The 26,177-nt window shown below is 42.1% G+C and overlaps 1 protein-coding gene across 1 annotated transcript in view; it reads left to right on the top strand.

Annotated features, from left to right (window-relative positions):
• SKAP1 (src kinase associated phosphoprotein 1) overlaps positions 1–26,177 on the top strand; it is a 682,301-nt gene that overhangs the window by 505,842 nt on the left and 150,282 nt on the right. The window contains exons 5-8 of the mRNA XM_073683515.1: positions 11,288–11,353; positions 12,959–13,042; positions 22,038–22,174; positions 22,269–22,332. Of these exons, the coding sequence (XP_073539616.1) occupies positions 11,288–11,353; positions 12,959–13,042; positions 22,038–22,174; positions 22,269–22,332 (351 nt within the window). The remainder of the gene's footprint in view (positions 1–11,287; positions 11,354–12,958; positions 13,043–22,037; positions 22,175–22,268; positions 22,333–26,177) is intronic.

Below are 26,177 nucleotides of genomic sequence, written 5' to 3'. Positions count from 1 at the left end.
AGCCCGATACTTACCTCTCCCCGTGACTTCGCAGAAACGCTGTCTTCCTGGTCTGCGCTCCCTGTGACGTCTCAGGTCAGAGGGTGCGGTGACGTCTCTCCACCGCACTCTCGCCTGAGCCGTCACAGGCAGCGCAGAGCAGGAAAACGCTGGAGACGCTGGAGTCCGGACCTGAGCAGCAGCAGCAGCAGGCAAGGAGGGAGGTGAGTATTGGATTTTTTTTTTTTAATGTATGGAGGCATGGGACATAATATTAGGGGTAACATCCTGCATGTGGCATTATATGGGGGGGGGGGGACATCCTGAATGGGGCAATATATGGGGGGGTGACTTGCTGCATGGGGCATTATATGGGGGGGTGACTTCCAGCATGGGGCATTATATGGGGGGTGACATGCTGATTGGGGCATTATAAAGACAGGAGAGTGATATCCTGCATGTGTCATTATATGGGGGGGGGGGGTGACATCCTGAATGGGGCATTATATGGGGGGGTGACATCCTGAATGGGGCATTATAAAGACAGGAGAGTGATATCTTGCACGGGGCATTATATGGTGGGAGAAAGGGAAATCCTGCATGGCGCTTAATAAGAGGGAAACAGCCTGCATAGGGCATTATAAGCGGGAAACAGCCTGCCTATTGGGGACATTTACCTGCCTATTGGGGACATTTACTTGCCTATTGGGGACCTATGCTGCCTATTTGGGACATTTACCTGCCTATTGGGGACCTATGCTGCCTATTGGGAACATTTACCTGCCTATTGGGGACATTTACCTGCCTATTGGGGACCTATGCTGCCTATTGGGTACATTTACCTGCCTATTGGGGACCTATGCTGCCTATTGGGTACATTTACCTGCCTATTGGGGACATTTACCTGCCTATTGGGGGTATTTACCTGCCTATTGAGGACCTATGCTGCCTATTGGGGACATTTACCTGCCTATTGGGGACATTTACCTGCCTATTGGGGACCTATGCTGCCTATTGGGTACATTTACCTGCCTATTGGGGGCCTATGCTGCCTATTGGGACATTTACCTGCCTATTGGGGACCTATGCTGCCTATTGGGGATATTTACCTGCCTATTGGGGATATTTACCTGCCTATTGGGGGTATTTACCTGCCTATTGAGGACCTATGCTGCCTATTGGGGACATTTACCTGCCTATTGAGGACCTATGCTGCCTATTGGGGACATTTACCTGCCTATTGAGGACCTATGCTGCCTATTGGGTACAGTTACCTACCTATTGAAATACCGGTTGATTTAACTTTACTTGTTCTTCATTTTAAATATTGTATTTGTTCCTGTATTGTTTTTTTTTACTACAAAATAAGATATGTGCAGTGTGCATAGGAATTTTTTTTTAAAAAACTATATTCCAGCCCTCCAATGGTCTGAGGGACCGTGAACTGGCCCCCTGTTTAAAAAGTTTGAGGACCCCTGATCAACAGCTTATAGCTGTATATACATGCAAACCACACCTCAAAATGCCAAGTACCAAGTATATAGGGTTTAGAAGAGTCAGCCTCAGTTCATCCTGAACATAGAGTATCATATAATTAAATATTACCCTTACTAGTGTTGGTTGACATTTTTAGTGCGGTATAAGTGATTAGACGACGTTATTCTTGGGGTCGGTGCGATTACAGTGATGCCAGATTCATATCGGGTTTTTATGATTGACAGCTGTCACACACTAAAAGACGCATTTTTTTGCATCGCCATATTTTGAAAGCTATAATTTTTCCATATTTCGGCCGACAGAGTCATGTGACGTTTTTATCGGTATCATTTTCGGGCAAATTACATTTTTTGATCGCTTTCGATTTTTGGGAAGCAGAATAAACAAAAGCCAACAATTCAGGAATTGTTTTTTTGTTTTGTTATTTATGCCGTTCTGCGTGTGGTAAAATTGATAAGGTAGCTTTATTCGTCGGGTCAGTACGTTTAAAGCGGTACCGCATTTTTTTTTTTTTTTTTTTTTATTTTGGCGCTTTTACACAAAAACTATTTTATAGAAAAAAGAATTGTTTTTGCATTGCTTTATTATAAGAGCTATAACTTTTTTATTTTTCTGTTGTTGGAGCTGTATTGTGGCTTGTTTTTTGCGGGACAAGATGACGTTTTCAGCGGTACCATTTTTATATACATTCGTCTATTTGATCGCGTTTTATTCCATTTTTTGTTTGGCGGTATGATGGTAAAACATCGTTTTATGTTTTGGGTTTTTTTTACCGTGTTCACTAAAGGGGTTAACTAGTGGGACAGTTTTATAGGTCAGGTCAGTTTTCATAATAAATAAATATTATGGGTTCAATATATTTTTATTTTTTGGGGATTATTTTTTTCATTTTTTTTTTATATTTTTACAATTTTTTTTTTTTTTTTTCACTTTTCTACTTTTTTTTTTAACTTTTACACATTGTCCCACTATGGGACTTTCACTTTTTGCAGCCTGATCGCCTGCATGGCATAGAGAGCATCAGCTCCCTATGCCATGCAGCCTGTCAGCGCTGTTCAGGGCAGAAGTTACTTTGGTCGTGCACTGCGCATGACCAAAGCAACTTCCTGCCTCCTTGTGACCTGGATGTTGTCATGATGACGTCGGGTCACCATGGCAACATCCGGGACCGGATTCAGACGCCGCTGGATGCCGGCAGAAAAGGTAAGTATAGCGCTTACCTCCTCTTGCCACCGGAATGCTGCGATCGATTAATGTGCCGGGAGCGGTGCGGGACCGCTCCCTGCACATAGCACCGGGTGTCAGCTGTGACAATCAGCTGACACCCAGTGGCGATCTCGCCCGCACCGCTTGTGTGCGGGCGAAATCGCCAGGGCGTATTAATACGTATAAGGCCCAGGGCACAGATACGTACTAATACGTCCTGGGTCAGAAAGGGGTTAAAATATAAAAAATATTACTATATGTATTTTTTTTTTTTTGCCTAAAATGCTAAGGAAATGTGTCATCTTGGAAGAAGGGAAGGAAAAATAAGAAAGTGTAAAAGTGCCCTATTGAGAAAGGGGTTAATACAGATTGTGATATGTTAAAAAAAAAAAAAGTGGAAAAATAAATGTAACCCAGAAATCTAATTTAAACAATAGGTAATTTTTATAACAGTAATCTGTAATGAATCAAGTCATTGAGCGTTTTACTTACAAAACACTACTAGAAAATGAGCTCATTACAATGTACTGAATCTTTTCCAACAAGCTTACACACCAGACCTGGAAAAAGTGAGGCCTGTGGGCTTTTCCTGTCTAGCTTGCGGACAGAGACAAAAAAAAATGTCTGGAAACAGTGGCCCACAGGTTGCACCATGTGGCCATCCCCACCTGCCTTGCACATTCTGGTGAATATAATGGTGAAGCAGGAAGCCATCGCACCTGCTGTGCGGAGCATCAGTCTGCCCAGAGCAAAGACCAGAGCAGTGTGTCGGGTGATCAGAGGTGAGTAGTGTTTTTTTCTTTCACTTGTTGGGGGATTATGTGGTGATATCATACTGTGTGGGGGACTATGGGGACCATCATACTGTAAGGGTGACTGTGGGGACATCGTTCTATGTAGGGAGAGCTGATAATCAAGGATAAATGGCTGAATAACAGGAGCAGTATGATTTACTGCTTTTTATAAACTTTAGAGAAAGTAGTAAATTATATGGTTTTTATTATCTGCTACTGGTAAGAATATAGGTTTCAATAAGCCCTAATGTAAAAACAAGATTCCAAGTACGGTGAAATTGCAAAAAATTGCAATTCCTTCATTGTTTTTTTAAATTAGTGTTGTTTTTACGGCATTCTCCAGGTTAGTACGATTATGGAGATGCCAAACTAGTTCAGTTTTTTTTGTTACATCCAACTACGGTGTTTAATTTCTGCATTGTGAAAACCAAAAAATTGCAATTTCGGTGTTTTTAATTTTTTTCTGTTTTATTATATTTTACCATCAGGTTAATCAGTTTGATATTTTGATAAGTCTGACTTTTATGAACACAGTCCTATCACATGTATTTTTTTATCTTTTTAATACTTTTATTTTTCATGGAGTAAAAGAGGCATGGTTCACATTTTCATTTATTTTAAATGTGTTTTTTTTTTTTTTTTCTTATTGTGTTTGTTAATCTGGTCACTTATATCATGTACAACAATACTACACTGACTCCTTTGAAGCCCAGCCACAGGGGGAAGGTTTGGGGGGTTTCAATGGAGCACCATGATGGCAGACAATGGGGGAGTCTTCAGTATTGCTGTATATTGTAAAAATCACTTCAGTGTTGCTGTATATAGTTAAAATCACGGCCTCTTTTGAAGCCCAGCCACAAGATGGGTTTCAATGGAACACCGTGATGACAGATATGGGGGGGTCTTCAGTAGACCCTGGCTGCCATAGCAACCCATTGGTTCCCTGAAATTGCTTTGCAGGAGGACTGATGGGCACGTGGAATGGTGCGCCCTCAGGTTGCATGTTGTTAATGCAGCTGTCAGAGATTGACAGTGGCATTTAACAGGTGAACAGGCAGAAGCGGAGCTCTGCTCCACACATTGCTGTTGGAGGCAGATCTTGGCTGTGTGTCACAGCCTTTATCCTCTGAGCCTGCTCCATATACCCGACTTGCTCCGGACACATACATTGGATCATGGGAAAAGGTTAGTATTAAGCAGAATTAATTTCAGCATATTGGTTCAGGCTTCCACAACAATCATGGTCTCTCATGTGGCCCCTCACGGAAAATTGCCCTTCCCTGCTACCAGAACTGTACCCCAACTTGAACCAGAACCCAGACCCTACTGAAAACAATGGAAACCCAAACTTTGGATCTTGAGAAAAAAAATCTCCCTCTCTCTCGCTCTCTGTTCGGCGTTTGCACCAGACAGTAACTGTCCGGTACAAACCCTGAATTTTTAACTTTGGGTTTGCTCATCTCTAATTAAGACCCTTGTAGATGCATTGTTTTCACCTGTCATCTTCCTGAGGCTGTGCTTGGATAATACAACACACTCAAACCCAGGAGCATGTAGATATGATTTTGTCCCATCCATGCACCATTAACGAGTGGCGATCAATTATACACACGTCATTTGGCTCTAGCTTACTGACTTGGTTATACAGGCCAACTAACTATGATGGGTACAGGAGGATCTCTAATACGATCATCTTGTTTCCATACAGCATCAAGTTGTCGGCAGCACGTCCCCTGTTTATATGGGGCTTTGTACTGCTGACAGCGCTGATTTTTCTTTTTCCTTGGTATTAACAATCCCATCACTATTTTGCCAGCATCTTTACATCGGCGGATAATCAGAAATTAGCATTTTTAGAAATGTTCGATTGCTGACTACTGGTGTAAATGCATCATTACATTTTGCACGACAGGCTCTAGTTTTCATTTCACTTTCTCATTAATAAATGCTAAAAATGTTCCTTTTTGCTAATCATTTTGCCCCTTATTACATCTGTGCAAGCGGGGCATCTGTTCATTCAGTACACCTGAGGTCTATTTAGGGCATCCATGTAAACCTTGCTGTACGGTATCTGTAAACTTGTCTCAGAAAATCTGAAGCTTTTTAGGATTTTTGTGTCACTGCTACTTTTTTATTTTTAAATCTATTGCTCTTACTTGAACACCCAGGTAGCAGAATAAAACAATTAAAAAATGCTGGAAGAACAAGCATGGTGACAGACCACAGAGCAGCCAGCAGATGTTTACATCCTTTGCATTTTAATGTGACAATTGTATTCCTAATTTCCCAAGTATGGTTAATAAGCTGCTGATGCTATGAGGCCATCTCTGATTAGTTCTATTAAATAAATTGGAGTTTCTAGAACAAGGATGGATAGAATTTTAACAGTGCACTACGAAAACTTGGCTAATTTAATTGAGCGTGAAGCCCTTCAGTTTTTATGTCAGCGTGCTTTTAAGTAACCTGAAACCCACAAAGGTTGCACAGCAATGCTTCTTGGCTGAAGGAGGTTTCAAAAAACAGACACTCCAGTGCTCCTCAAAGCGTGGTAATTGCTGTGAACTTGAATTTCCTTCCTGGAAAGGTTGGACAAAAGGTGAAGAGATGGATGGTGCTCTTGTTGAATGTGGGTGAGGTCGATTACTATCTACATGGTATCAGAATTGTTGTCTCTCCAGATGACAAACACTTGTCTTTCTAATCTTTTTTAATAATCTTCTCTTTTCCATATATTTGTCTCCTGTCACCGATAATAGACCCAGTGATTAGCAGAATTTTACCATCTGAATGCCTCTTTTCTACTAGATTGATTTTTGCTTTTTTGTTATATAAAGTAATTGAATTACACCAACAGAATATGGGCAGAAAGAACCATGAAAAGACACAAGATGCATGAATTTAGACTGTCACATTTATCAAAACTGAGCAGGGGGCAATAAATTTAGCACTACTTGCAAGCCAAATTTAAATTCTCTTCATAATAGTACCTAGTGTCTGGCATATGTCTACCCCAATAATTTGTTACCAATGATAGTAAATGTATTTAATAATATTAGTGCCAGATCCACAAACTACAAATGCACAATCTACTCCGCTTGGGTGCAACCGGACAGGAAACAATGACATCCTATTCTTTGGTTACCTGACCACTTAGATGATCAATGAACAGAATGTCATCAAGTCCTATCCTGATGCTGACCATCGGAGTAAGCAGTGCTTGATCCACGGGGGTTAGAGCTGGTGACAATGCCTCATATTGTTGATTTATAACCATCCCTGACGTTTGTAAGATTTTTTTTTAAAAGAACAATCTCTTAAAATAGGACCTGTCATCAGTTAAAACATTGCTGTTTTTTGCTCATGTTTTATTATCGCTACTCACCTGAGTATGCCATGTTTTTTTTTGGGGGGGGGGAGGGGATGGGGCAGTTGTTTGTTTTTTTCTTAATCTGCCATACGGTTTCAGAGATATAGGCCTTTTTTTATTTTGTGGTAATACTTATGGCCTTTCTAAGGGGGCGTAGCCCACAGGATTTTATGAGGGTGTTTCTTTAGGCTGCTCTTCCTAATTCTGTAACCACAACCCCTTTGTAAAGACGATAAAAACTGGCACTAAATAAAAAGTCTCATACCGCTGAAATCATATGTCAATTTTAAAAAACTAAAAAAGCGGAATGATCAGGAGAGCAGTGGCAATGGAGTAAGAGCAAAACTGGTGCCTTTTGATCTGATGATAGGTCCTTTTAAAAGGGGTTTTTTATTTCATGTCCCCAAATGCTTGTATATGTCTAAAACAACAAACTCAGATGATAGAAGGCAAGAGCTGCTGAGCATTGATTGACTGCAGTGGTGATGTGTACTGTAGTCATCACATCACTGGGCTCTAGTAGGATGAGTACTATTTGTGATTTTTGTTTTAGAACTATACAAGCATTTGAGCAGATTTTTGATCATGGAAAACCTCTTTAACTACTTGTTTACCACCCATAGACTTTAAACGTCCGAGTGGTCCGCGTTCTACTCTGTATAATATTCTGAAACGTCTCTGCATTGTAGAGTAGCTGCACACAATTTTACAGCTGCGGGAGCGGGAAGCCGGCTGTCAAACAAAGCTGAGCTCCCCATATAGAAGGTAGGGTTTTTACCATCACCGTCTCACTGATCTCTGTATAGGTAGCACTTGCTATATGCGCTATACACAGCGCTTGTTTAGCACTAATGGCACTTCCTCCTCTTGATCCAGAGGTTGTGTGATCGCTGAGTGTAGGGAGGGAGCAGGAGCTGCTGGAAGATTCAGTCAGCTCTGCTATGTAGCCAGGAGGCTTCATTTCCACTGTAACTAGCGCTAATATACCCGCTGCAATTACAGGGGAGATCAGGGGAAAAAAATATTTAAATGTTGATATGCCCCCTAAAAACTCTTTTATGACCTTATGGAGCGATGAATGTGTGAACTGAATACAAAATGAAATAAAAAAATAAGAACCAAGGAGAAAAAAAAAAAAAAAGCCTCTGCCAATACAAATCATTTTACTAGCTCCGCCCCAGTCAAGAAAAAAAAGGGGCCAATATATAAAAATAATTGTTACAGAAAGGGGGAACCTATTTTAACAATCTTGCTAGTGCCATGTATTGGAGGTGTCTCCTTTATAAGGTGTACAAACCCATCTTATATCTCCCAGTTGCTCTGTTGATGCATTCTTATTATGGAACATTACATACATCTACCTTGACCGGTTATCGTTACTTTGAGACCAGCGTATCCTAGTGTTTTCCACACAGTGTAAATGAATCGCCCCCTGGGCCGTGGGGCACTCGGATCCGGGCAATAGGGGAACGATGGGGGTAGTAGTGGTGACCCGGTCCGTGGCTCAGGGTGGTCAGACCAGTGGTAGTCCCTTTATAAGTTTTAAGTGATGTCCGACTACGCCACCCGTGGATTTGCGGTCATTAGGAACCGCCGCTGCAAGGCAGACCACTGGGGCTGATGGTGGGTGCAGCTGAGGTGGTGTGACTCCCCACGGGAAGAGTGCAGCCCCAGGGCAGTGTGGTGAATGGTGGGAGTGATGGTGGTGAGAGTCCCAGTACCGGTAGTGCTGGAGGCGCGAAGGAGCACACAGACAACAAGTTACAGTCCAGGGTCTTTACTCACAGTTCATTTGTTCCGGGTCACTTCTGTCAGCAGTGACCGCCCGAGCCGTGCTGCGTCCACCAGGTGTGGGGCTCGGTCAACTCCCAGGCAGCTCAGAAGTATGGCTCAGGACCCCCTTCAATCCTTCCTCTGGCCTGCCTCACCAGTGACCCACTTTTGTCCAGCTGCCACGGATCTGCGCCGGTAAACGTGGGCCCCGTCCCCCGCTGTCCTTTATGGTGCCTTCCTAGCAGGTTTAATGAGGTGCTGCACCAATAAATGGTCACAGCCTCCGGTCTTTGGCTGAGGGTTGTTTCTCCTCCACCAACTTGGGATCCGGTACCCTTAATCTGCCTGACCCTTCACCCGGTATTCTCGTGGGTTCTTAGGGTCCCTTCCACCTTCTTGTTCCTGAGCCCCTCTGTTCCTCTGTCTCTTCTTCTTCTCTTTTCTGTTCCTCCTTCTTCTCCTTTCTCGTGGAGCTGGGCTGAGAAGGAACCACAGCTCCCCTTCACCTCCTCTCTCTCTCCACTCTCCTCCTCGGCCTTTCACTAGGCCCACTCTGGAGTAGAGCTCCTACATAGCCTCTGCTCCCTGTCTTCTCCTCTCTCTGCACAGACTGTCTCACTGTCCTAAGATGGTACCTTTTATACCTCCCTCTAGCCATGAGCCCAGGTGACCAGCAACCAATGGGCTCCTACCTACGCTCAGGAACCGTCCCCTATCTGCTCCTACATCACTGGGTATTCCTCCCCCCTCCCCACTCCAGCCAGGGACATGGTCTGTCGTACCTGCATTTCTGTCTAATGAGAGCACCGTTGAGCTGTCCCTCGGAAATGGGGTGTGTGTGCTGTATGCAGCTAACTGAGCCCTGGTCCATACTCCATCCTTACCCGGGAGTGGAATACCACACCTCTGGCAGAGGTGCAATACCCCTGTGGCGGCCGAACCCTCGGGGCGCCACATAAACACTCTAAAATCGTGTGTGGTCTGCCATGCGTCACTCTTCAGTGATACAATGAGATGAATATGTTGTTTTTTTTAAAAAAACAAAAGAAAAAAATCTGGATTTTTCAATGTATGTTGAGGGAAGTTTGTGCTGCACGAATCTTCAGAGCAGAAGTGCTGCCAGCTGATTGTGGTGCAACAGGGTAAGAGTCCGACCAGATGGCCGTAGATGTAATGAGAACTATTAACCATCTTACCCCTAGACGCTGCATAACATTTCACTCTTCTGAGAACTATACTTGTTTGGTCAGTTCAAAGCCAGTGTTTGTAATGTGATTGGTTGGCTGTTGTACTTGGCCATAGGGTGATATCTTTGCCATATGTACATTTATACCTGCATTACATCTGGCAATATTCAATTGCAGATATCCTTGACCTTTTACACAAGGGGGAAATGACTTCTTTTAACTTCTCAAAAATTTGTAGAAGAGAAGAATAAAGCACTGATCTCCGCTTTCATGGAACTCTGAGTCCAAGGTTTATCTCCCTGTAATTTATACAGCATTTTCATGCCTGTGACATTCTTGTGGGGATACAGAAAGCCCCATGCTGCTAATGGACTGAAAGTAAATGAAATTAAATAAGCGCAGCAAAGCTCATCAGCAGTGTCTCCCCCCTGGGTAATTCAATTCCTGAGTGCGCTGTGATGGGCGCGTGCGGCACACTCTCTGAAATCCTGCTGCGGGCGGGAGACTTAACATCTAAATAAAACTTTTTACTGCAGCATTTGTTATTCTCATGCCAGCAGGGTCCTGGATGCCGGTTTGGGGACAGTAATGTAATATTCATATTTCCTCCCATGTTGTGCATGCCATATACCAGCCTACTAAATATTCCATAAATATGCACTGCAGTTTAAATAAGCTGTCGTGAATTTTAATTTCCATGCAAATTTTTTTTCTTTGTTATTAACTGCTTGGCTGCCCATCTGTAACACTTGTCTGTCCTGAGCGGTGCAGCAGTCATAAATCTAGTGACCATCTCCGCTCTGCGTCTCCACCTGACTCTTCACAGATCATCCCTAGAATAGCACTGCAGGTATTTAACCAGACAGATCTCTGTTGCTGAATTGTACAATCCATTATCCACAGCAGACATTTATTGGTAATGACCTAATTTATAGTGTAGTGTTTAATAAGTACATTAGTTAAAAGATCAGAGAACTTGAGATGGAAATGAATTGTTGGAAGATGATGACAGCATTTTCACATATAGATTCCCCGTTGGCTCATAGTCTTTACATTCTGGTAAATAAAAGCCTGGGGGGATACTCTTCGTTTACGGACATCTTATTTTTCTATGCAACCCGCTGAGCCATAAGTACATGTGAAAGTTTCTCCACACAACAATTTCCAAAAACCATATGTAGTACTGAACAAATGCTACATATACATGTTAAGGTCTGCTTCACCGTTCGCAAACAGGTGACTAAGTGACCAGAAGACTCCAAAATGTTAGTAAAGTTTACTGTGATCCCCAACTTTTCCTCCCCAATTGGAGTAGGTAGAGTAGCTCAGATTTTGCTCTTAACAAGTGAACTACTGGGCAAACTAAGAGAAGAGAAACATTTATCACTAAGTTTATGGGGAATTTAACAATGCATTTAATTTCAGTTTGTACTTCATTTCAGTTTCCTGTCCGCTATTTATAATTTTTTTTTATTTTGTTTTAGAATCACGAGATACAGAAGAGCCTGAAAAGCTTTTGAAACAGGGCTACCTAGAGAAGAGGAACAGAGGTAAGATGTGATGAGGTGCTGTTGACCACAATTTGATACAGGTTATGAGGACGTTATCTTTACTCTTACATAATATAGCATGTAACATTATCTCCATTCTGGTTGTTCGCTCATTAGTCCCTTTCTGAAGGGCATTCTCATCAGTAATGACGCCGGAGGTGACGCATGCGCAGAATGAGATCTCGGCTACTTGACGAGCCAAGATCTCATTCTGCACATGCGCCACCTCCGGTACCATATTAATGAAAAGCGCGGGAGGTCGATCTGCCCATGCTCCGATGCCATTTTCATGAAGGCCGCCACCATCGAGAGCACCTCCCATAGCTAAGACGGCGCCAACCCGGAATTCAAATTAATGCAATAGAGGCAGTGGAGGGGCCGTGGCTGATCCCTCTGAGTCAAAGACCCTACCCACAGTCTTGCCCACAAGTCCCACCCTGAAGCACCAAGGAAAACAAAATTTAGCATTAAGATTTAACGAAAACCCGGCTGCAGATTTTAAAACTAAAGGTATGCATTAAATCTGTATGACAGCGCCATACTACACATACCTTTCGTTTAACATGGACATTCCTGCTGACAGGTTTTCTTTAATTTAGTCAGCCTTACAGTAATTAGAGATGTAAACAACGATTTGCTCCATTTAGGGTATGTGCACACGATGCAGAAATGCTCAGGATTTTTTCCTGGGCGTTTCTGCATCTCTCTGGCAGGAAAAAACGCATGCGGATTGTACATGCGGTTTCCTGCCAGGGACATGCGAAAATGAAGCGGTCTTCACTTTCATTTCCGCATGCGGGTTGACAAGCGCTTCCCAAGCGATTTTAGCATCACTTGGAAAGTGCTTGTCAACTTTACACTATATAAATCCATGCAACCAGCATGGATTTATATAGTGTGTGAATGTCAAAAAATAAAAAATAAATCTATACTTTACCCTCTGATGGCCCCCGGTGTCCGGCTTCGCTCGGTCCCGGCTGCCGGCAGTGAAGACTTTAGGACCTTCCGACGTCAGCTTCACGTGACCCGTCACATGACTCTGACGTCAGCGAAGGTCCTTCTTCATTCAACCGCGAAGTGCGGGGAATCAAGCAGGAGCGCTGCGCGGGCCGTCAGAAGGTGAGAATATATATATTTTTTATTTTATTCTTTTTTTTTTAATGGTACCTGGGTCTGGATGAGAGTCCTCTCATCCACACCCGGATACCATCCGCACATTAGACCGCATGAAAAGCGCATCAACATATACAGTGATGCGGATTCCATGCTGTCTAATGCAAGTCAATGGCGGCAAAAGAGCAGCGTTTCCGCAAAATTAATTGACATGCTGCGGATTTTTGACCGCAGCGTTTACGCTGCGGAAAAATCCGCATCATGGGCACAGCACATGCGGATTTCAATTGGGGAACATTGCTGCCCTTCTACCATGCGTTTTTCATGCGTTTCCGCAACTGCAAAAACGCCGCGGAAACGCATGAAAAACGCATCGTGTGAACTCAGCCTTAGACTTGTATCAGTTGTAATCAATAAGGCACACTCCACTTATGGCCCCTATCAACCTAAATAAAAAATCTTCTCCAACCTTCCTGTGTTTTTTTTCCTTAGATCATGGCTTCTTTGGGTCCGAGTGGCAGAAAAGGTGGTGTGTTCTCACTAACATTAGTTTTTGCTACTACGCTAGTGAGAAAGGTAAGTGGGCTATTGATTTTTGAAAACTTGAATGTGTATGTACACTCCTCAACATTGAAATTGCAACACCAAGAAGGAAAAGTCATAGAATTATGGAACCCATAGGATCAAAAAAACATGTTAAGCCCTTCATGACCGGGCGACTTTCTGGGATTTTTTTTTGTTTTTTCCTCCCCTCGTTCTAAGAGCCATAACTTCTTTTATTTTTCCGTACACAAAACCGTATGAGGGCTTGTTTTTTGCGGGACAAGTCGTGCTTTTGAATGACACCATTCATTTTATCATGTCATGCACAGGAAAGTAAAAAAAAAAAAAATTAATTCCAAGTGCGCTGAAATTAAAAAAAAAAGTTAAATTCCACAATTGATTTCGATTTTATTATTTACCATGTTCACTATATTGCAAAACTGACCTGGCGATATGACTCGCCAGGTCAGTATGATTACGCAGATACCAAACATGTAGTTTTTTTTTCTTTTTTAAGTGGTGAAAAATATTCAGAAATCTGTTAAAAAAAAAAAAAAAAATTCTTGTTCCCATTTTCCAAGACCCGTAATATTTTCAGGATATGAGGCTATGTGAGGGCTTCTTTTTCGTGCACTGAGCGACCGTTTTTAATGATGCCATTTTGGGGTAGATACAATGTTTTAATTGCCTCTGATTGCATTTTATTGCAGTTTTGTGCCAGCTAAAAAAACACAATTCTGGCGTTTTGATTTTTTTTTTATCATTACTCTGCTTGCTGATCAGATTTATTTATTTTAATAGATTGGACTTTTATGAATGCAGCGATACCAAATATATGTATTTTATTTTTAATGGGGCAAAAGGGAGGTGGTCTGAATATTTTGTATATATTTCTTTTTTTTCATATTTTTGAAAAACATTTTTACTTTACTTTTTATTTAATAATCACTTTAGGGGACGTGAAGCTGCAATCGTCCGATGGCTTGTATTGTGCATAGCAGTAAATCAGCACTGCAACATATAGAAAAAATCTTGGTCTCATATGAACGCCAGCTAAATGCTGGCTTTCACAGGAAAATCGTCATGACAAGCACAGAGGTCTTCAGCAAGCTCTTGGCTGTCACAGCAACCCATCGGCACCCCATGATCACGTCACAGGCATGCCGATGGGCATGTTGAATGACACGCCCCCCCTGCGGCATGTGTTAAATGCCGCTGTCAGACATTGACAGCAGCATTGAATAGGTTAACAGTCGCATATGGAGCTCCACCCGTGGCTGTTAGATTTGCAAATGGTTAGAAATGGAAGCAAAATTGTAAAAACATATACCGGTAAATTTATTTAGTATCCATTATGAGCACCACTCAGAAATCCCAGCACTTACACACCTTGGTTACTGTCAATGAAGCTATTAATTGTTGTCTGGGTAATGTTTTACCACGCTGAATGTACTTGAGCACATAAATCATCAAGATCCGCTGCTGGCAGTTGCCTTTGCAATTGCCGACCAATGACATCCCAGATGTGCACTATGGGAGACAATTTCAGAGATGCTGCAGGCCATGGTAGCACATTTCGTCCACACAGGCTGCTCAAAGTAACACGAGCAACATGTGTCTTGGCGTTGTCAGGTTGAGAAACGACTCCTGGGACACTAGAAAAATGGCTATGACACTCATTCCACGGCAAAATCAATGTAATGCCAAGCTGTTAGTGTACCTGGAATGAAGACTAGAGGAATCTGGCTACTATACATTTTACCACCGCACACTATAATCCCAGAAGTAGGACCGGTGTGACAATCCCTTGTGAAGGCCTTTTCATAGCATGGCCCACGTCCTGTAGAGATGGAGACCAGAGGCTGGAATAGAGTTCTATCATCTTCAGTGTTGAGTCCCGCTTTTTTCTTGGGCACAATGATAACCAGAGATTAACATAGAGACCACATGAACAGCACCATGAAGAGGGAACATCACATCAGTCCTACTCCCAGAATTTTGGTGTGAGGTGGCATAATGTACGGAAACCCGACCCCTCAATTCTTCATTCCTGGTGCAGTAGCGAATATTGATGATTTGCCCAAATGAATGCAGTGTGGCAGTAAATTCTGTAAGCAGCCATTAATTACTTTATTTATGGCAGCCAAGGCGTTTAACTGCGTGTATTTCTGCACGTGGCACTCAGTACAGAATAAATCAAGATGTTTAAAAATGTTTCCATATTTTTATCATTTGCAATACATTCACATGTCTATCCATCATGTGATTTCCATATTTCACAACTTTTCATTCTTGGAGATTCAATTTCAATGTTCAGGACTATATGTGGTCAATGTAAAGTACTGAATTGGCATATTATCATTCCCACTGCAAAGAAACTGTAGCTTCATATCCTGCATATAAAATCGGCATTCACTTGTCTTTAACCCCTTACCGACTAATGACGTATTGATATGTCATATACCGTTTCCCTGACTTTGATGCAGGCTCGCACGCCAAGCTCGCATCTTTCCATGCACATGACCTCTGGTTTAACAGCCATTATGTGCCTCTAACAGCCGTGGGCGGGGTATAGCTCCACCTGTGGCTGTAAACCTGTTAAATACCGTTGTCAATCTCATCAAGGGCAGGCATCATTCCACGCTCCCATCGGCGCACCCCTGACGTGATCACAGGGCGCCGATGGGTTGTTATGACAGCCGAGGCTCTGCTGAAGACCCTTATGCCAGTCATTATGATCCTACTGTTAATGCCAGCCCATGACTGGCGTTCAAAGAAGATCGGGATTTTCACTAGCAGTCCCCTAAGGGGATAATTAAATCCAGTAAAAAAATGAAAAAATAAAATGAAAAAACACACAAAAGTTCAAATCACCCCCCTTTTGCCCCATTAAAAATAAAACAATGGAAAAAAATGCACATATTTGGTATCGCTGCGTTCGTAAAAGTCTGATCTATCCTAATATAAAATAAATTAATCTGATTGGAAAACTGCGTGAAGAAAAAAAAATAAATAAAAATGCCAGAATTAAATAAAATGCAATAACAGATGATCAAAACATTGTATCTACCCCCAAATGGTATCAGTAAAAACATCAGCTTAGGGCGCAAAAAATAAGCCCTCACCCGGCCCCAGATCCTGAAAAATGAAAACGTTACAGGCCTTGGAAAATGGTGATATAAGCAAAAAAAAAATTCTTACAAATTCACGAATCTTTTTTCACCACTTAAATAAAAAACAAACTATACATGTTTGGTAGCTGGGTACTCGTAGTGACCTGGAGAATCGCATTGCCAGGTCAGTCATACAGTGAACATGGTAAATAAAAAAAAAAAAAACGAAAATTAAACAACTGTGAAATTGCACTTTTTTTTGTAATTTCCACACTTGGAATTTTTTTCCCATTTTCCCATACAAGATGTGATAGAATAAATGGTGTCATTCAAAAGTACAACTGGCCCTGCAAATAACAAGCTCTCATACGGCTATTTTGACAGAAAAATAAAAAAGTTATGGGTCTTGGAAGAAGGGGAGGAAAAAACAAAAATGAAAAAATGGCCAACAGTATATCAGGATATAGCCTAAAATTAAACTGAATCTAGAATTTTCTGCAGGTCTATATAAGTAATGTGTATATACTATACATATGTGTATACTAGTCTATATTTGAATGTATATACTATATTTTATTATATTATATACAGTTGCCACAGAATGCATTGATATTAGGGGTGATGTTTATATATTTTCTATATTTAGGCTGTTAGACAGCCACAAAACATGCTGGTGCGGGGACTCGACCATGTCACCTGAGCACCCGCGATACTCTGTGCATACCCGAGCACCCGCGATACTCTGTGCATACCCGAGCACCCGCGATGCTCTGTGCATACCCGAGCACCTGCGATACTCTGTGCATACCCGAGCACCCGCGATACTCTGTGCATACCCGAGCACCCGCGATACTCTGTGCATATGTAGCACCCTGAGGATTCGGCTGCTACAGGGGTATTACACCTCAAGCCAGAGGTGTGGTATTCCACTCCCGGGTAAGGATGGAGTGTGGAACTGAGCTCAGTAGGCTGCATGCACTACATACATCCCATTTCCGGGGGACAGAACTACGGTACTCCCACCAGTATATGTGCAGGTGCGACAGCGTCTGTCCCTGGCTGGAGTGGGAGGGGGGGTGGAACATCCCAGTAGTGTAGGGGCAGATAGGGGGAGTAGTCTGGGTAAAGCTAGGAGCTCATTGGGTGCTAGTCACCTGGGCTCACACATAGAGGGAGTATATATGGTGGGCACCATCTTAGGACAGGGTCTTTTTAGCCTGAGGAGCAGAGCAGAGGAGCTCAGCCAGGAGGGCTGACAGGGAGCTGTGGCTCTGGCTGGGCCCAGCTCCAGAGCCAAGCCTGCAGAGGGAGAGAGGAGAAAAGAAGGACCCAGAGAGAAAGACAAGAAGGGAACCCCAAGATCCCAGAATAAAGACAAAAGGGTGAAGGGTTGGCGGACAAGGGTACCGGATCCCAAGCTGGCAGAGGCCAAAACAAACCTTAGCCAGGAACCGGAGGTCGTGGGCAGGATCTGCCACGACCCTCACCAAATCCACCAGAATGGCACACCGAGCATAGGGTCAGGGAAGCCAGGAAAGGTTCAACCAACAAGAGACCCGAGGGAGCCGGACACAGGTGGATCCCTGGTGGGAACGGCCAGAGAGAGAGAGAGAGAGAGTCAGAAGGGAGCTCAGGACCACGCTCCGGAATCGCCTGGGGGTTAGCCGAGTCCAGGACCTGGTGGACGCAGCACGGCTCGGGTGGTCACTCAAGGCCAGAGTGACCAAAAGAACACCAGTAAGTAAAAACCCTGAACTGCATCTCCTGACTCTGAGTCTTCTTTCTGCATCATCACAACCCCCATCATCCACACCTGCTGCCCTGAGGCCATACCCCTCCCGTTGGGGGTTATACCATCACTGCTGCACATATACCACCGGCCTCAGCGGACTGCTCTGCAGCGGCGGCGTCAAAGCCGCACTCAACGGGTGGCGTAGTCGACAATCAAGTTAACATCTACTGCCATAGACTGCCACTTAGTTTGACACCCTGGGCACGGACCGGGTCACCGCCACAAGGACTACTACCCCTATCCAGATCCGGCTCCGGGTATCCCTTGCACATGGCCCAGGGGGTGCGTCACATACCCGAGCACCCGCGATACTCTGTGCATACCCGAGCACCCGCGATACTCTGTGCATACCCGAGCACCCGCGATACTCTGTGCATACCCGAGCAACCCGCGATACTCTGTGCATACCCGAGCACCCGCGATACTCTGTGCATACCCGAGCAACCCGCGATACTCTGTGCATACCCGAGCACCCGCGATACTCTGTGCATACCCGAGCACCCGCGATACTCTGCATACCCGAGCACCCGCGATACTCTGTGCATACCCGAGCACCCGCGATACTCTGTGCATACCCGAGCACCCGGTGCAAACTCGAGTAACGAGCACGTGCGCTCATCACTAGTAATTAGGCATAATGGCTTATTACAGACTGGGGCATAATACAATTGCCATGGGTATTTAGAAATGGTACTTGGTACTGCATAAAATACTGTATATAAATATTTTGTAATACAAAAATCTATATAAAATGTATGACTTTTTTTTACTTTCATATGTATTTTTATAATGGGGCACATGTAATAATTTTCTTTCATCAGCTATGAAAGAAAATTATTTTCTGTAATCTTCTCTGTAATGGTATGGTAAAAAATCATTTATTTACAATGTTTTTTGATTCGCCAAGTTTTATTCTTCTGCATGTATACACCATTCAAGAAGGAAAGGTTTACACATCTGGGTGTAGCTATCCTGCTGTTAGCCACAATTAACTGTACGGACTCATGAACTAGTGCGAAGGAACATGGAGGAAATCAGCTACGTGACCTCTAAATAATGCATTGCATTTTTTACTAGTTATGTAATATGTGAATTATTTCTTTCTGCTTGATGAACATAAAAGGCAGCTCTTAAATTCATGTTTTATTTGTAGCTTTGGAATAATAATGATGCCCACCTCATAACTGCAAATCTTGTAGAGCAGGAAGTGGAAGACTGAGCAGAGAAACCCAATTAAAAGCCTCTTCTGATTAACACAATAGCATCTTTAATCGTAATTTTTTTTATGTTGAACTGACTAAATATCAGTTAAGAATTTTTGTTGTTTTGTCGTAATTTGGATTAAACAGCTATTCTATTTTATGCAAAAATAAAAAAGAATTGTGTGTAGGGCTACAATCAACATACCCAACATATTAAGGCAGTACTCTAACAATGTATCTTTTGCCTATGTGATGCAGCATGAGCTTTCATTAAAGAATTTTGCAGAGGCTTTTGGGTATGCCATGTGTATACATACCGGTGTTCGATTATGTGACATTTCTGCGTTTTCTGCCATATTGATTGGTGATAACCCCCTTCTCAATCAGCATGTTTCCTCCAAGTAAACTAATAACACCTTTACTCGAGAATGCCGCCATTCCAGCAATGTCGGCACTGGCTCTCCTGGGGCTCCAGTGACATTGTGTCACGCGATCCCTGTAGCCAATCAGCAGCCGCTTCACTGTCCCCTCCTTCGCACAAATCGGACATCTGGAGGAAGTGAAAGAGCAGCTGCATTATGTCTCACAAGTCCCAGGAGAACCAGTGCTGACACCCCTGGAACAGCTTCGGAGGAGAGTATAGGTGTAAGGTAAGGTCACAGCCCCACTATCCATATTTGGTAATTATTTTTTCTCAGGAGTGGGAGACAAAACCAGGAGTACAACCCCTGGCAAAAATTATGGAATCACCGGGCTCGGAGGATGTTCATTCAGTTGTTTAATGTTGTTGAAAAAAGCAGATCACAGCCATGGAACAAAACGAAAGTCATTTCAAATGGCAACTTTAGGGCTTTATGATACACTAAAAGAAATCAAGATAAAAAATGTGGCACTCAGTAAGGGTAATTTTTTTCAGACCAAGCAGAGGGAAAAAATTATGGAATCACTCAATTCTGAGGAAAAAAATATGGAATCATGAAAAACAAACACACAAAAGAACACTCCAATATATCACTAGTATTTTGTTGCACCACCTCTGGCTTTAATAACAGCTTGCAGTCTCTGAGGCATGGACTTAATGAGTGACAAGCAATATTCTTCATAAATCTGGCTCCAACTTCCTCTGATTGCTGTTTCCAGATCAGCTTTGCAGGTTGGAGCCTTGTCATTGACCATTTTCTTCAACTTCCACCAAAGATTTTCAATTGGATTGAGATCCGGACTATTTGCAGGCCATGACATTGACCTTATGTGTCTTCTTTCAAGGAATGTTTTCACAGTTTTTGCTCTATGGCAGGATGCATTATCATCTTGAAAAATGATGTCATCATCCCCAAACTTCCTTTCAATTGATGGGATAAGAAAACTGTCCAAAATATCAATGTAAACTTGGGCATTTATTGAATATGTAATGGCAGCCATCTCCCCAGTGCCTTTACCTGACATGCAGCCCCATATCATCAATGACTGGGGAAATTTTCATGTTCTCTTTATGCAGTTATCTTTATAAATCTCATTGGAACGGCAACAAACAAAAGTTACAGCATCATCACCTTGCCCAATGCAGATTCTCGATTCATCACTGAATTTGACTTTCATCCAGTCATCCACAGTCCACGATTGCTTTCCTTAGCCCATTGTAACCTTGTTTTTTTCTGTTTAGGTTAATGATGGCTTATGTTTAGCTTTTCTGAAGGTAAATCCCATTTCCTTTAGGCGGTTTCTTACAGTTCGGTCACAGACATTGACTCCAGTTTCCTCCCATTCGTTCCTCATTTGTTTTGTTGTTCATTTCCTGTTTTAGAGACATATTGCTTTAGGTTTTCGATCTTGACGCTTTGATGTCTTCCTTGGTCTACCAGTATGTTTGCCTTTAACAACTTCCCATGTTGTTTGTATTTGGTCCAGATTTTAGACACAGCTGTCTGTGAACAACCAACATCTTTTGCAATATTGTGTGATGATTTACCTTCTTTTAAGAGTTTGATAATCCTCTCCTTTGTTTCAATTGACATCTCTCATGTTGGAGCCATGATTCATGTCAGTCCACTTGGTGCAACAGCTCTCCAAGGTGTGATCACTCCTTTTTAGATGCAGACTAATGAGCAGATCTAATTTGATGCAGGTGTTAGTTTTGGAAATGAAAATTTACAGGGTGATTCCATAATTTTTTCCCTCTGCTTGGTCTGAAAAAAATTACTCTTACTGAGTACCACATTTTTAATCTTGATTTCTTTTAGTGTTTCTTAAAGCCCTAAAGTTGCCATTTGAAATGACTTTAGTTTTGTGCCATGTCTGTGATCTGCTTTTTTTCAACAACATTAAACAACTGAATGAACATCCTCCGAGGCCGGTGATTCCATAATTTTTGCCAGGGGTTGTAGGTGATAAATGCAGAATTAGTGACTTGTTTCTATTATACCTTTTCTCTGATTGTTCTTTACCTGGTTTTGGCTCCCACTCCTGAGAAAAAATGCTGACCGAACACTGATAGTGGGGCCGTGGCCTTAATAATTTACTTGGTGTAAACATAGTGATTGAGAGGAGGTTGTCTAGAACCCCTTTAAAATGTATGAATGCAACTGAGCACACAGATGGAATATTGCTGGAGAGTAAGCATTATATGTAAAAATACATTTATTCAATAAATAATTATTGGAAAAGGGCCCAACACAACTTAGAAGGAACATATTCTCATTCACATCCCTAGAGAATATCTCCCTTATGCCTTGTGGTGGCATTCACATGTTTGTTACACAATGGCTCATGTCCCAAAATGCTGCCCAGGGCCTTGCCATCCACCAGCAGACCACTGCTTGTGGTTCGGACCTTGTAGTATGAAAAGCAATTCCAACTGTTATTGCTTTTGTGGGATAAAACATATATCAGAGTCCTGTCCTTTACAAAGTAATTGTTCGCAGATTTTATTGCAGGGAAGGTTCCCAAGGGTGGCTTCTTGATAAAAGACTGTGGCGCCCAGCTGGTTTCAAATATCCGCAAAGACTCTCGACGAGATTCCTGCTTTGAGTTAATCTCTCCTGGTAATCGCAGTTATGAGGTAATGTCCAGTGTTCTAGAACGTCAATTAAAAGGAGGGCATCACAAACCTACTTAACAATTTTTTACCAACTTTGTAATTCTTCTATTAACAGTTCACTGCGGCCAGTCTAGGAGAAGCCAGGGACTGGGTGGAACAAATACAATTTTTGGTAAAAGGTGAGTATAAGTATATTACATTTTAACATTAAGAGGATAAGATTTTTAATTATTTTATAGGCAATTTTTTTAATCTAATTTTTGGCAATATTTTTTTTTAATATTGTATACTGTATTAAAAAAAGCAAAACTAGTCCTCTTGCAATGTTCACACTAACAAGTGGGACTATTTTAGACTCCTGTACTATTTAGGAAGAGTTTTCAGCATGCTCATTATCATCAGAGTCAGGATTACAATGGCAGGTAACACCTTTATATACAGCTGTTCCTGTTCCACCATTCACAATAGACGAAGTCAGAGCTGATCCTGCTCCCCCTTCGTGCATAATGGTCTTTGCATTCGCTCATTATATGCTTTGACGCAAAAGATAGGGTGAGAGTCTGTTCCTCGCTGCTATTGTACATTATCATTACATGCTATTGTGGATTTCCTGAATAAACAGGAAGTTAGTCTAAAATAGCCCCAGTCACCAGAGTGAAAATTGCAAAATATCCAATTTTTAATACAGAATGTGATATGGAATATAAAACAACATTGCCAGCATTTAAAAATATATCTATTTTACATAAAAGTATGATTTAAACATAGGTCATTTTCTGATGACACATTTCCTTTAACTATTTCTGGGCTGCCCATAGACTATACTTCTGGACAGTCCACACTTGTTCCTGAACTGACGTTCTAAAATGTCAATGCTATGTAATCCGCTTGCACAAGATCGTGCCTCTGTGAGGGAGGAGAGCTGGCTTCCATACAAAACCAGGCTTCCTACTGAGGAAAGGCTGGCGTCTAAGGGGAAACAATTCTCCTTGTGGAGAGTGGCAAGCCAAGCGTGGCATGTCAGAGTGAGGAGACTTATAATTCATGCATGCTCCTCTGGGAAATTAAATATGCAAATTGTCTCTTCGGAGAGGAAGAGGACTAGAACTCTAGCGCCACCTATTGGAAGCAGCAATCCTAAAAGTCAATAAAGTCTTTACCGAATCTTGCAATATGACTTAGGCTGAAATTCCCTTGTAGCTGAGGCCCCAGTTACCAGGGAAATTGGCTAAAAAAAGAGCAATGTATTGATATGTTAAAGTGCACCCTCTCACATCCCCTAACGGTCTTTTATGCACAATATAAAATAAATGAATACATAAATATAGCAAAAATAAGATAGAAATAAAAGCAGAAAAAAATCCTAAAAAATAGACAGCCACTGGCAGTCTAAATCCTTATTTCTAGCCCCACCGCTAGGAAAAAGTAGGTCTAATATAATATATAAAAAAAAAGTTCTACGGAAAGGAGAATGCAATGTAAAATATTTTTAGTCATAAAAAAATTAAAAACAGATACAGTGGTGGCCAAAAGTATTGGCACCCCTGTAATTCTGTCAGATAATACTCAGTTTCTTCCTGAAAATGATTGCAATCACAAATTCTTTGGTATTATTATCTTCATTTAATTTGTCTTCAATGAAAAGCCAAATTGGATATAATTCCACACCAAACCTAAAAAAAGGGGTGGACAAAAGTATTGGCACTGTTTGAAAAATCATGTGATGCTTCTCTAATTCGTGTAATTAACAGCACCTGTAACTTACCTGTGGCACTTAACAGGTGTTGGCAATAACTAAATCTCACTTGCAGCCAGTTAACATGGATTAAAGTTGACTCAACCTCTGTCCTGTGTCCTTGTGTGTACCACATTGAGAATGGAGAAAAGAAAGAAGACCAAAGAACTGTCTGAGGACTTGAGAAACCAAATTGTGAGGAAGCATGAGCAATCTCAAGGCTACAAGTCCATCTCCAAAGACCTGAATGTTCCTGTGTCTTCCGTGCGCAGTGTCATCAAGAAGTTTAAAGCCCATGGCACTGTGGCTAACCTCCCTAGATGTGGACGGAAAAGAAAAATTGACGAGAGATTTCAACGCAAGATTGTGCGGATGGTGGATAAAGAACCTCGACTAACATCCAAACAAGTTCAAGCTGCCCTGCAGTTCGAGGGTACAACAGTGTCAACCCGTACTATCCGTCGGCGTCTGAATGAAAAGGGACTGTATGGTAGGATACCCAGGAAGACCACACTTCTTACCCCGAGACACAAAAAAGCCAGGCTGAAGTTTGCCAAAACTTACCTGAGAAAGCCTAAAACGTTTTGGAAGAATGTTCTCTGGTCAGATGAGACAAAAGTAGAGCTTTTTGGGGAAAAAGCATCAACATAAGAGTGTACAGAAAAAAAAAGAGGCATTCAAAGAAAAGAACACAGTCCCTACAGTCAAACATGGCGGAGGTTCCCTGATGTTTTGGGGTTGCTTTGCTGCCTCTGGCACTGGACTGCTTGACCGTGTGCATGGCATTATGAAGTCTGAAGATTACCAACAAATTTTGCAGCATAAAGTAGGGCCCAGTGTGAGAAAGCTGGGTCTCCCTCAGAGGTCATGGTCTTCCAGCAGGACAATGACCCAAAACACACTTCCAAAAGCACTATAAAATGGTTTGAGAGAAAGCACTGGAGACTTCTAAGGTGGCCAGCAATGAGTCCAGACCTGAATCACATAGAAGACCTGTGGAGAGATCTCAAAATGGCAGTTTGGAGAAGGCACCCTTCAAATATCAGGGACCTGGAGCAGTTTGCCAAAGAAGAATGGTCTACAATTCCAGCAGAGCATTGTAAGAAACTCATTGATGGTTACCGGAAGCGGTTGTTCACAGTTATTTTGGCTAAAGGTTGTGCAACCAAGTATTAGGCTGAGGGTGCCAATACTTTTTGTCTTACCCATTTTTGGAGTTTTGTGTGAAATGATCAATGATTTGATTTTTGCTTCATTCTCTTTTGTGTTTTTTCCTTGCAAGCAAATTAAATGAAGATAATAATTTGTGATTACAATCATTTTCAAGAAGAAACTGAGTATTATCTGACAGAATTGCAGGGGTGCCAATACTTTTGGTCACCACTGTACATATTCCCTATTTTTCTTTATATCTCCCTCAATAGCAGCAAAAAAAAAAAGAAAATTTAAACTTCATATGAAAACAAAAAGAGGCAGAAATTATTTTAATATCCGAACGAGGAAACATTCTACAGCCATTAAGAGAGCATCTACGATAAAACCCAAAAATGTGGCTGGTCAGGAGCCCTGTCATGAGCTGGTTAAAGGGGTATTCCATTATACATAAATTATTACTTATCCACTTGATTGCTAACTATTTGAATGGGCCCCTAACAATTGCCAGATCTTTGTGTGTTCAGTGACATAGGCCTGGAGAGCACATTCACGACAAGTTCCATTCAACTCTTCCTGAATGTTTGCAGCCATGGGAGAACATGGGACACAAATCCCCCATTCTGGTGATCCACAACAATACAAAAATTATCCCCATCTTTTAATAACAGAATCAGAAAACAAAGGCTTCTATCCTGTTTCTTCAATAATGTCTTTCCACTTTGAATTGTTATGTATAAAGCTGTAATCTTAATTTTAACAGTAGCAGTAGATGAGTGTGATGATTTTTCTTGTGAATACTGCCCAGAATTTGTAAAAAATTCTTGTTTTATAGGGCGAGTCATATTCTATAAAGCTTTTGTTCCACGCTTTAAAGAACAGTGGGTACAAGGGACTAAGAAGGTAGGGACAGGAGCCACCTTGGGGTCACTTATATTAGTCTAGCGCAAAAGCTTATCCTCCGGATGTCAGGAACAATCCTAGAGAAAACTATTGGATCAGTTCTGCCATCAATTCCTTCTGGAATTTCACTATCATGCTGGAGGTAAAAAAACAGGTGGCTGGATATACGGGAAAGAGGGCTTATACAGCATTGTGATCTGAGCATACTCTCTCCTCCGCTGACTGCTCTGAGGG

Source organism: Phyllobates terribilis, unplaced genomic scaffold (assembly GCF_046119375.1).
Source record: "Phyllobates terribilis strain yellow unplaced genomic scaffold, ASM4611937v1 Scaffold_5__5_contigs__length_657084704, whole genome shotgun sequence".
Classification (NCBI taxonomy): Eukaryota; Metazoa; Chordata; class Amphibia; order Anura; family Dendrobatidae; genus Phyllobates; species Phyllobates terribilis.
Note: the sequence above shows the minus strand (reverse complement) of the source record. Positions and strands in the feature narration are given on the sequence as shown.